This window comes from Gopherus evgoodei, chromosome 1 (genome assembly GCF_007399415.2).
Source record: "Gopherus evgoodei ecotype Sinaloan lineage chromosome 1, rGopEvg1_v1.p, whole genome shotgun sequence".
NCBI lineage: Eukaryota > Metazoa > Chordata > Testudines > Testudinidae > Gopherus > Gopherus evgoodei.
In genome coordinates, this window is record NC_044322.1 from 53,364,968 (window position 1) to 53,377,887 (window position 12,920).

At 40.5% G+C, this 12,920-nt stretch overlaps 1 protein-coding gene across 1 annotated transcript in view; it reads right to left on the reverse strand.

Moving 5' to 3' along the window:
- Positions 1 to 12,920, reverse strand: part of RNASEH2B (ribonuclease H2 subunit B) — a 54,671-nt gene that overhangs the window by 35,624 nt on the left and 6,127 nt on the right. The window contains 2 exon segments of the mRNA XM_030564488.1: positions 1,333 to 1,440; positions 3,805 to 3,876. Of these exon segments, the coding sequence (XP_030420348.1) occupies positions 1,333 to 1,440; positions 3,805 to 3,876 (180 nt within the window).

Here is a 12,920-nt window from a genome sequence, read left to right on the forward strand (position 1 = left end):
TTTTGATTCTGGGACTGCACGGTCACCTGTGCTGATCAGCGCTCCACACTGGGCAAACAGGAAATAAATTCAAAAGTTCACGGGGCTTTCCTGTCTACCTGGCCAGTGCATCCAAGTTCAGATTGCTGTCCAGAGCGGTCACAATCGTGCACTGTGGGATCGGTCCCGGAGGCCAATAGCGTCGAATTGTGGCCATCCTAACCTAATTCGAAAATGGCAATGTCAATTTCAGTGCTACTCCCCTTGTCGGAGAGGAGTACAGAAATCAATTTTAAGAGCCCTTTATGTCGACAAAAATGGCTTTGTTGTGTGGACGGGTGCAATTCGATTTAATGCTGCTAAATTCGACATAAACTCGTAGTGTAGACCAGGCCTCAGGGGCCAAGGCAGAAGGTGGGAGGAGAAGGGGACATAGAAAATTCAACATAATCAGTAGCATGAAGCATGCACACTCCCTTGGCTCAACACCCATCCGCAGCAAGTCAAAGCTTACAGCAGCATTACTTGCAATCTGGTTATTCCTATATGCACCTGTGCAAAGGAAATTTAGAATTAAACACACACCTAGGGATAATGCAATTAAAGAAGATATACAGTTTTTAGAAAATAGTGTGTTCCCCACTCATTAGATGATACTTTGTCTACAAAAAAAAATCAAATAAAATAGGATGCAGTAATTGACTGGGCAAGAAACTTTTCTCTAGTGACATCCTCACTGATAAAAACATTGTTAGATCCTTGGTGAGAAGGTACAGAAAGTTGTCTGCCTTCTATTTAAAAAGACTAGATAGGATGAGGAGAAGGCTGTGAATAAATAGGGGAACTTGCTCCAGGTTATGAAATTCCTAAATACCAGCCTCAGAAAAAGAACCATCAGCTTGAGATCCCAAAGCTTTTCTGGGAACCAGAACGGTAAGTGAAAGGAAGAGAGACCAAATGTTCAATGCCTGAAACTATATTTCATTGCTAAAATAAATGGGTCCATTTATGCTTTTTTCCCTCAAATTAAAATATACATACGTTCCCTGAGGACTTGTCAGGTTGATTGAAAAGGAAAGCTAAATATTTTGTGGCACTTGAGTTTACTACAATTTGATTTTTTTCAAGACACACGAACATCTGTCTAATTGAGGCTGCCAAAGGCAGTCTTCTAAGAGACCACAAAGCCACACCCCTGGCTAAATCCAGATGGCATGTGAGTGCCTCAGAAGGTGGAGATACTGTGTGACTGGACTCTACGATTAGGAGACACACCAGTAAATTTATGGGGGGAAAATGTATGAATATTAGTTACACTGAGGGGTAAGGGAGAAGAAACACTATGTTACTCACCATGTTGAACAGTCTGACCTATAAACCAAGAACGATATTCTTCATGAAAAGCTTTTACTTCAAACAGCTGCTGTGCACTGCTATTGAATAAGTACAGGGCAGCTTCCCCTGTTAAAAGAAATCTGGTTTGTATTTGTAAGCTTTCATGAAAATCAAAAGACCATCCAGTATGTCTGAAGAATGTGCCTAATATATACATAAACATACATAACTTTCTACATACACTGTAACTACAAAGAAAGCTTAGACAAAGAAAACTATTATATACAGATGTTCGTTTACCAGCTCTATAATCCCCTCTCAATTTTGAATCAATAAATAAAAAGTGTGAATAGTTCATTTTACAGTGCAAAGCCTTTGATTCAAACCCAAATCAGATCACACAAGAAATTAGCTTTTGTCTGTATGGGAGGGAGTGGTGACAGCGAGAATTTCGCTGTTCTTTCTTTGTGTCTGTCTCTGAGTTTTCTGACTCAGGGATAGGGAAAGAGAGTACCAGCTGTTTTAAATGCCATTTTATTGTTTGTCGTTTATTTTTGTGTGTTGGTACAGATGTAGGGAGAGTATGGGTTAAATGAATTAGGGGAATGAAGGAGCTGAACTAGTGGGTTTCATTAGAAACTTGAAATCCTGGAGATTACAGAAATGCTTTGTTTTAGGCCCCTTCACAAAATCCCCCTGCTTCTCACTGGTTCACATGGACAAAGTGGAATGGATCATTTTTATGCCTCCCATATTAGTTTTGATTACAAAATGCCAAATATATTATGAAAAAGGCTGACAATCTCCATTACTATAATGGTAAGTCACCAAGACTTTGCTTTGGAAGTTGTATGATTTTGCAGTCTTGGTTAGTTTGGCTGAGCACTCAAGAGCACACCACACTGCATGGGTGTTTACACATATTTGGAGACAACAATTTATTTATTAAAACACAAATATTCTAAAAAGATGCTAAAAGGGTGTTTCTTCTCTTCCTATTCAGATGCTGCACTCATACATAAGGTACATAACCAAAGGATTGCGCATTACAGATCTTTAAATAGGCTTCTGGTAATTCTAGCAGGGGTAGGCCAACCTATGGCACGTGTGCCGAAGGCGGCACACGAGCTTATTTTCAGTGGCACTCATACCGCTGGGTCCTGGCCACTGTTCTGGGGGGCTCTGCATTTTAATTTAATTTTTAAATGAAGCTTCTTAAACATTTTAAAAACCTTATTACTTTACATACAACAATAGTTTAGTTATACCTAATAGACTTCTAGAAAGAGACTTCTAAAACGTTTAAAACTCAGCACACCACTTCTGAAAGGTTGCCCGACCTCTGTTCTATTAGTAAGTTACCCAGCTTCGGTGTCAACAACTACACTTAAGCCCTCTTTCTCTAAAGCCTTACCCACACACTTTTTATTCTACAAGTTAAACAGATCACTTCCTTCCCTGGTAAAATATAAATTCTTATCCACCTTTTTTCAATTCTGGTGACAAATTGCAAAGCCAATTCAGTACAGCAGATGGAAGTTGTGCATTGCTTTATATTTTGAAGCTAAAATTCTGAATATTTTTAAACAGAATTAATAAACTCTCTTTCCATTCTGCATCTCTTATCTTTCACTAATCTCTTCCTTTAGGCACAAAACAGAAACTAGCTGATTATCTGCACCTGTAATTAAGTTTCTCTGATGTGTTTTAATGTCATAAACATGAGTGGTGACATTTTAAAAAACCCAGTGATCCTACCGAAAGCAAATGAATTTATGAAGGAAGCGAAGAAACAACTTTAACCAGATTTTTTCAAACAAACTACTTTAAATGTGAAGATTTTCTGTTTAAATAAACTAAACAGGGTTTAATACTGCATACTTTAATGAAAAGAAAGTCTTAGACAAAGGGAGCTTTAAGATACTTTAGCTATGCAACCAAAGAAGAAAATGATTATTTTGGAGATTGGAAGGAGGTTCATTAAATTTTCTACATTATTTGTTTTTCCAATATGTTTCTAATTAAAGGTAAATCATCATCTACTGACAAAAAAAGAGATACCTCACTTTGGACTGAGTAAAAAGAAAATTGTAGTTAAAAATGAAAAGGCTCAAAAGTTTGGCAAGTATAATAAAACCCTCTCCTAAGTGAATGTTTATTTTATAGCATAAGGTGACTAGCTGAAGAATCTAAATTTGGATTTATAAGAAATGCTTGTGGATCCCCAAAAAACTAATGCATTTAAAAGATATATTTGAAATATACCACTTTTTTATGCGGCCAATATTTCTGATGAACAATTCCACCAATTAAAATTATAAAATAAATCCTAAATGTTTGAACTGAATTAACTACACGGCATTGTCAGCAAAATCTCTGGCACATGAAATTAACACTATCTTCGTTTCAGTCTGCAAAATATTAATCTGGTAGAGATAAGGAGAGAATTAACCATAATATTAACAATGTCCTTAACTGTTGCAAACTTGCCTGTACTTGGATTACGCAGTCTTGTAAATAAAGGTCCACGATCAGGTTTCATAGGAAGATCAGTAACAGGCTCTGAAAATAATTTTAAAATTCATAAATTGAGAGATCTTTCCCACCCCATCATACTTCACCAACACACTTGTCTGTATTACCTGGATTTACCTTTCAGATACTAGTAATTTCCCCCCGAAAGCCACACAGTATGCCCATTAAATCAGAACACAAGAATGGCTATACCGGACAAGAACAATGGCCACCTAGCCCAGTAGCCTTCTTATGACAATTGCAAGTGCCAGTGCTTCAGAAAAAATGGAAAGAACAGGGCAATTTCCAATCATCCATCCTCCCGTTATCCACTCCTAGCTTTTGGAAATTGGAGGTTTAGGGACACCAAAAGCATGCGGTTGCATCTCTAATATATTACATATATGCTAATATACCCTAATATATCTTTTTTGAGATGGGGTGACCAAAACTGCATATAGTACTGAAGATGTGGGTGTTCATGGATTTGTTCAGTGGTGTTATGATATTTTCAGTTTTGTTTTCTATTCCATTCCTAATGGTTCCTAACATAATGTTAGCTTTTTTGGGGGGTGGGTGGGGGAAAGGACGGGGACTGCTGCTGCACACTCAGTGGATGTTTTCAGAGAACTAGCCACAGTGCCGTCACAATCTCTTTCTTATGCGGTAACAACTCATTTAGACATCATTGTTTTGTATGTATAGTTGGAATTATGTTTTCAAAAATGCATGACTGTGCCCTCATTAACACTGAATTTCATTTGCCATTTTGTCACAGTCATACAGTTCTGTGAGATCCCTTTGCAACTCTTCACAGTCAGATTTGGACTTAACTATTTTAAGTAATTTTGTATCATCTGCAAATTTTGCCACCTCACCATTTACACCTTTTCCCAGATCATGTATAAGTATGTTGAACAGTACTGGTCTCAACACAGATCCTTTGGGGACCCTCCTATTTACCTCTCTCAATTTATTCCTACCCTTTGGGTATACCTGCACTGCCATAAAAACCCGCAACTGGCCTGTACCAGCTGACTCAGGCTCACGGGGCTTGGATTAAAGGGCTGTTTAATTGTGGTGTAGACATTCAGGCCTGAGCCTGAACATCTACACCACAATTAAACAGCCCCTTAGCCTGAGTCCTAGGAGCTTGAGTCAGCTGGCACGGGCAAGCCATGAATGTCTAACTGCACTGTAGAGATACCCCTTGATTCCCAGCTTTTAACCAGTTACTGATCTATGAGAGGACCTTCTCTTATCCCATGACTGCACACTCTGCTTAAGAGCCTTTGGCGAGGAACCTTGTCAAAAGCTTTCTGAAAGTCCAAGTACACTATTTCCATCACCCTTGTCCATGTTTGTTGACACTTTCAAAGAGTTCTATTAGATTGGTGAGGCAGCATTTGCCTTTATAAAACCCAACGCATTGTGTTCATCTATGTACTTGATAATTTTTTTCTGATCTACAGATTCAACCAATTTCCTGGTACTTAAGTTAGGCTTACTGGCCTGTAATTGCCAGGATCACCTCTGGGAACTTTGTTAAAAATTGGTGTCCAGTTATCTGATACAGAGGCTGAAATAAGTTATAGGTATCATAGCACAAGGCGTAGTTCTGCAATTTCATATCTGAGTTTCTTCAGAACTCTTAGGTGAATATCAACTCGTCTTGGGGGCATATTACTGTTTAATTTATCTATTTGTTCCAAAACCTCCTCTATTGACTTCTCAAGCTGTGAAAGTTCCTCAGATTTGTCACCTAAAATAATGGCTTAGGTGCAAGGATGTCCCTCACATCCAATACAGTGAAGACCAATACAAAGAATTCATTTAGCTTCTCCGTAACGGCCTTGTCTTCCTACAGTGCTCCTTTAGCACTTCGATCGTCCAGTGGCCCCACTGACTGTTTGGTAGGCTTCTTGCTTCCAATGTACTTAAAAAAATATTTGTTGTTAGTTTTTGTGTCTTTTTCTAGTTGCTCTTCAGATTCTTTCTTGGCCTGCCTAGTTTACGCTTGACTTACCAGAGTTTATGCTCCTTTCTATTTTCTTCACTAGGACTCGACTTCCAATTTTTGAAGGATGCCTTTTTGCCTTTAACCAGTAGCGTAGCTAGTGGGATGCATCAAAAGCAGCTGCTTCTCGTCCCCACATTTTTAAAAAGCAGCGCCTCACAGGCTCTGCTCTGAAAGGCCTATCCGGCTTCCGCCCTGCCCCCGCCGATCAGCTGTGTCTCCCAGCAGGAAGGAGATAGCTGATCACGAGGCGGAAGCGGCACCTGCCGGCCAGCACTGCCAGCAACATGGCCGAAGGAGCCATGGGGCAGGCAGCTGCGGCAGACCGGCGCAGAAGCAGCTCGCTCAGACCGCGCCTGGCCTTCTTCCCCTACCCCCCAAGAGGTAGGGCCAGCGCTGAGCTGGGCTGGTGCTGCACGCGGCAAGCCCCTCCCAGGCTCTCCCAGTCCCAGGGGCAGCTCCAGGCCCCTCTGCACAGAGAACCTCGGGGACTCCAGTCCACTCCCATCCCCGGTAACCCTTCCCCAAGCTCTATAACCCGTGTACCCCTCCCATGTACCCCATGCCCCTGCCTTTCCATCCCCTTCACCTCCCCTCGTACCTCTGTCCTCTGCCAGCCTCCCTGTACAGCCATGGGGGGGCGCAGCATGGCCACAGTGTGGACGGAGGAGCCAGCCAAGGGGGGGGAGGGGGCACGGCGTGGCAGGAGGAGCCAAGGGGGGCGCCTTTTTTATGTTTGCTTGCTTCCCCTGCTGTTAAAACCTGGCTACGCCACTGCCTTTAACCATTTCTTCTACTCTGCTGTTAAACCACTGTGGCATTTTTGGGGTCTCTTACTGTCTTTTATATTATAGTCGCTATTACTGAGCAATTCAGTTATAATCACCTGTTGGACCAGATTCTGTGTATCACTTAGGACTAAAACAAGAATTGGCTCTCCCTCTGTGGATTCCAGGACAAGCTGTTCCACAAGCAGTTACTTATGATCTCTAGAAATTTTATCTGTGTCCCTTCCTGAGGTGACATATATCCAGTCAATATGAAGATAGTTGAAATCCCTCATCATTAATTTATTTTCTGTCTTTGTAGCCTGTCTAATCTCCCTGAGGATTTCACAATCACTATCACCATCCTGGTCAGGGAGCTGGTAGTATATTCCTACTACTTACTATACTCTTACTGTTCAAACATTGAATTTCTATCCATAGAGATTCTGTGGTACACTTTGATTCGTTTAAGCTGTTTACTTTATGTGACTCTAGGCTCTCTTTCATATACAATGCCAGGTCCCCACCAGCATGACCTACTCTGTCATTTCTTACATTGACTAGAAGTAATTTTCATTAGAAATCAGTTATGCCTGAATATCAGGTTGGCATACAGACGGGAAGAACATTGCAAGGGTGCTCTCTTGCAGAAATGGATACCAAATCACATTGGTCTTGAACATTAAGAAGCCCTTTTTATGTGGAACACATTCTTTAGTATTATCTCTTGTATAAGAAGTCAGGGTAAGAAAGCATTACTTTTGCGGAAAGGGCATCAGATATAAGAGAAAAAGACCACATTTTGCAAGCCTTGTGAAAGGCATAGCGATCTTTACTTACAAAGGTAACTGGATTGTCTTTTTTTGAGGTTTTCAGCCCCACACTCAGTGAAAAGGATAATGTTGTTGCTAAGTCAATGGGCTTTCTTAAAAAGAAATACCAAAGCATCTTTGTTGTTTCCAGGAAAACTAAGAATTAAAATGTGTCTTTTGTCTTAAGGTCTAAGACCCATAATTGGTTAAAAAAATTGGAGAATATAAGTAAAGGCCAAACCGAAGATGCAGCAAGAGGTCTCTTGTTAAATCCTAAAGGAAGATGGTGGATTATTTGCCACAATATACAAGAATAGTTTTTATAAACTCTGTCCCAAGGAGTTTCTTTTATATGAGCAAAAAAACAAATTAGAGCGTGCAAGGTCTTCTGATTAGAAATCATGCCTTTCAATTAATTCAATGGGGGAAGGGATAGCTTCCAACCTTGATATTCTATGATTCTATACTGTACCAAGATGGAGGCAGATAGACAAAACTGCTCACCCAGTAAAGGTAGGTGTATTAGCAATAGATAAACTAGACAATTGTTCATACGGTACAGCATTTAAGAATGACTATATTACAGATTCACACACATATAAAGTGCCTTTATAACCCCAACAAATGAGGTAATTAAGAGCTAAAGACAATGTCTTTATGAGGCTGTTTAAATAAATGTCAAAACTGGTTTTATGCAGTATTATTGTAGCTGCGTTAGTCTCAGGATATTAGAGAGACAAGGTGGGTGAGGTCATATCACTTATTGCAGTGGCTCTCAACTTCTCCAGACTACTGTACCTCTTTCAGGAGTCTGATTTGTCTTGCATACTCCCAAGTTTCACCGCTCTTAAAAACTACTTGCTTACAAAATCAGACATAAATACAAGTGTCACAGCACACTGTTACTGAAAAATTGCTTACTTTTTCATTTTTACCATATAATTATAAATCAACTGGAATATAAATATCACACTTACATTTCAGTATATAGTTTATATAGAGTGGTATAAACAAGTCATTGTCTGTATGAAATTTTAGCTGGTACTGACTTTGCTAGTGTTTCTTATGTAGCCTGTGGTAAAACTAGGCAAATATCTAGATAAGCTGATGTACCTCCTGGAAGACCTCTGTGTACCCCCAGGGATACACATACTCTAGGTTGAGAACCACTGTCTTATTGGACCAACTTCCATTGGTGAGAGAGAAAAGCTTTTGAGCTTTTTTTTTTATTGGTTCAATAAAGGAATATTACCTCATCCACCTTGTCTCTCTAAAATTTGTTTTGGTATATATTATTTAAGGTATAGTCTACAGTAATCTATGCAGTATTCATCAAGTAACACCAGTTTTAAAAAAATACTTTAAGATGGCCATGTCATTTTCACTGAAGTCTACAAAATGAATTTCACAACTTACTCTATCCTGAAGCTGATTTAAGAGAGGCTATAAAGGTTTTGAAAATGTGCAGCTCAGCAGGTACACTAAAGTGTAATCCCAGAACCCTTATTTTCTATCCTCATGCATTCCCTCACATGAAAGCCTCTCCCACTTTAACACAGGCCAAGTCTAAAATAATACCAGAACAAACAATTAACGCTTTTTAAAAGTGTCCAGACTTCTTTCACATTTAACAAAAACACTCAGGTCATCTGATGACTTTCACTTGCCCAACTCATTCCTAAAATCTTGGGGGAAACCTTATCATATTTCCTGGAGGTTAGACATACAACCAAATTCCATATATGTAATGGTTATTGTTAAATGAATAAATTGGAAAGGAACATAAAACCCCACCAAGATACATGAAGCAATTATGGATGACCCAAAAATCTATTTTTATAAGCAAATTTTAAAATGAATACTCTGTTTAACAGACTGGTATCAAAGGATATGGAATTCTCAGGCAAAAAGATGCCATTAAGGTTGGCATATAAGCACGAGGATTTTTTTTCAAAAAGAAAGGCTCATTAAAAAATCTCAAAATACCAAGTTAAGATTTCATTTAAAAACAGATATTAAAACATATGGATTTATCTAGTTTAAAGTCACCTGCATAATTATATTTTCTTCCATTCCCTGCAGTACTGCAGGCCCACGCAGCGTTTGCACATTGTTTATAACCTGGGAACATTTTGATGAAGTCCTTTTGATAGATACTTTAATAAAGGCTTTAAATAGAGTGATAGAGATACTAATACTGCAGATATTTTAGATCTAATAATCTCACTTCATTTGTGTACCTCATGGAGTCAAGGAACTCTGAAGTACATGGCTTCAGTTCAGTACCAATGACTCTATGGTACATAAGTGTGATGCCCTAACACTCTGTACCTGGGCTTATAAGTAATACAGACCTTTTAGAAGGGCCGAATAAGATTATATAGGATTTATGATACTTTACATGATCCAAGAGTTTTACAAAGTTTAATTAGTTCCAATCAACAAATGAATAAACTCAGCTACACAGAGGATAAGTGACTTGGTAGAGGTCAGAAAGTCAGTCAAGTATCAGAGACAGGACTATAAACTTGATTTCTTGACTCCCAGTCCCATATTGCATCTTCACAAAAACCCTCAACTACTTCAGCAAACAGGCACTTTTGCACAGACACACATTCTGCAGGAGCATCCATTGCATTTTCTTTGAAAATTTTGCCTTCGCATTCTATTTCTCAACTATGTTCAAACACCAGAGTGTTGGAGAGCTTACATTTCTGGCTTTTTTCATAACAAATCTATAATACTATCTTCAAAAATTGAGTGAGGACTTCTCCAATGCTTACTGTCAATGCCCTAATGGTTATCAGTGTGGCAATCACTGATACACTGATTGGTGCTCTCCAGCAAAGGGCTAAATTCAGAAGTGATGTTTAAGATGGTACGAGGTGGGCTCCTCAAACTTACACCACCTTGTGCATCACCTGCGAATTGTAAGGTGCACAGACAAACACGAGTTATCTGGAGTGAAACTTCAGACAGAAACAACTATCAGATGGTTTGGTTAGTCTTTTGCCCCTATTCCCAAGTGGAATGACTGATTTTGCATATCAGGACCACTATAGCCCGCCTCTGGCTTCACCCTGTTCAGACATAATTGAACTCTATTTTAGAGCAACTTACAAGGAAGAAGTCTAATTAGACTTGTCTACAGAGAAATAGCACTAATTCAGCAATTGGTGTAGCTATACCCACGTTGAACCTTAGGTGTACATAAGAGCATGCCAGCGTTTGCACCCAGTGAAGTAAACCCTCATTAGCCCAAGCAAGGTTAAATCCTGACTAGCGTAACTGAAGCAAACCCTAGCTTCCTCTTGTCTACACTTAAGGGTTAACATTGGTGCAGGTACACCAACTGCTGAATCAGCACTATTCCTGAGTGCAGATAATGCCTAAATTGGTATAACTTGCTCACTCAGGAGCCAGAATATAGGAAACAGAAGTAGGGGAGGGTCTCATATCTCTTTTTGGTTACTTTACTTGTAACACTCCTCTCTTCTGGCCCCACAGCTTACAAGTTACATCAAAGTAGTCTTCCAATACTTAGTGGGCCATATTCAGAGATGACATATTAGAAGGGGTGCAAATTACCAGTTGGTAAAAGTTCTTAAGTGTAAGGGAGTCTAAGCTGGTGTAATGTACACATTGCAGGAAGAAGAGGTAAATTATGCCAACAAAGCCTCTTTCTAAACTCACCACTGAATTTGACCTGGACACTCAATCCACTAACTTTTTAAGGTGACTTTAATATTAAACATATATTCTGCTGTGTTTTTATGTAAAATGTACAAAGTTCTTTTTCATTTTTTTTAAACCTACTTGTTCAGGGAATGTTGTTGAAAAGACAGATAAATATAAAAGGCCAAATGTCTCTCTGAATTTCTAATTCTAAGCAACTCCTGGATCCTGTTTTATAATAGTCTACAACTGTGTTTTGCTCTATGTCAGATGAACAAACTGGGTTAAACATCTTTTATTTTAGATGAAACAGAAATGAACAAAAACAAAAGTTTTAAAAGGCGGGGTTTTAACATGCTACTCCTGGGGGAATTCTGTGTCACTGCACAATGCAGAATTTTGCAGAAATGAACGCTGTTTGCGCAGAATTTCCTTTCCCTCACATAAATGGGCAGTAGTGCTGTAGCTGCCACTACGAACCACTGGACTCAGCAGAGCTTGCACACAGAAGACACTTCTAGGGGGAGGGAGAGTGAGCTAGAGGGTTCCTGGAAGCTGCAGTTCCCAGCATTCCCTGAGGGAAGGAGAGGGCAGCCAACCCTGATATTCTATCATTCTATGAAGGAAACTGTGCAAGCCTGGGACCAAGCATCAGGCTGTTTCTCCCTCTGGATCCCTGGGCTCTGTGAGGGAAGGGTGTCTGGGCATGGGGGGGCCCCACAGCTGAACTCGGGGAGGGGAGATGGGTATCTGGGCCGGGGGGGAGATGGGGTGCAGGTATCTGGGCTGGGGGGGCTTTGCAGCTGGGCTTTGGGGAGGAGGTGGTTTGGGTGTATTGGCTGGGGGGGGCAAAGGTGGGCTCAGGGGTGAGGAATTGTGCGTGTCTGGCCCCCCAGCTGGGATCTGGAGCGGGGGGAAGTAATGGGGGCAGAGAAACAGGAACTGGGTTGCCATAGGGGGTTCTTTAACTTTCTACTCCCGGGGGAATTTGTGTGTGTGTCTGTATAGTTACAGACATACTTGCTGATAGGTATTTTGAAATTACCAAAATAACTGGAACTGGAATGATTATGTAGTGTTATTTTGACAAATAAAATTTGCAGAATTTTGCAGAATTTTAAAATATTGTGCACAAAATTTTTAAAGTTTTGGAACAGAATCCCCCAGGAGTAATGATATATAAAAGAATAAATATAATTTGTCTATGTAAGTTGTTGATATATATTACATTTTACATTCTATGTGTCCTAGAGCTTATTTTAATATGACTACTTTTACAATATAATCCAGAGTTTTCAAGCTGGTCACTCCCTCTCTTATTCCTTGGGCTCATGTGAAAGCCTCACATATTCAGTTATGTTTGCTGATGCCCTATGGCAGGGGAGCCAACCTGTGGCTCCAGGGCCACATGCGGCTCTTCAGAAGTTAATATGTGGCTCCTTGTATAGGCACTGACTCTGGGGCTGGAGCTACAGGCGCCAACTTTCCAGTGTGCTGGGGAGTGCTCCCTGCTCAGCCATGGCTCTGCCACGGACCCTGCCCCAACTCCACCCCCTCCCCTGAGCCTGCAGTGCCCTCGCTCCTCCCTCCCACAAGCCTCTTGCATGCCATGAAACAGATGATTGGAAGGTGCTGGGAGGAAGGGGAAGGTGCTGATTGGCAGGGCTGCTGGTGGATGGGAGATGCTGGGAGCGGGTGTGGGGAGCTGCTAGGGGGCTGCGGACATATTACTGTGGCTCTTTGGCCATGTACATTGGTAAATTCTGGCTCCTTCTCAGACTCAGGTTGGTCACCCCTGCCCTATGGGTTGGTAGCATTGTT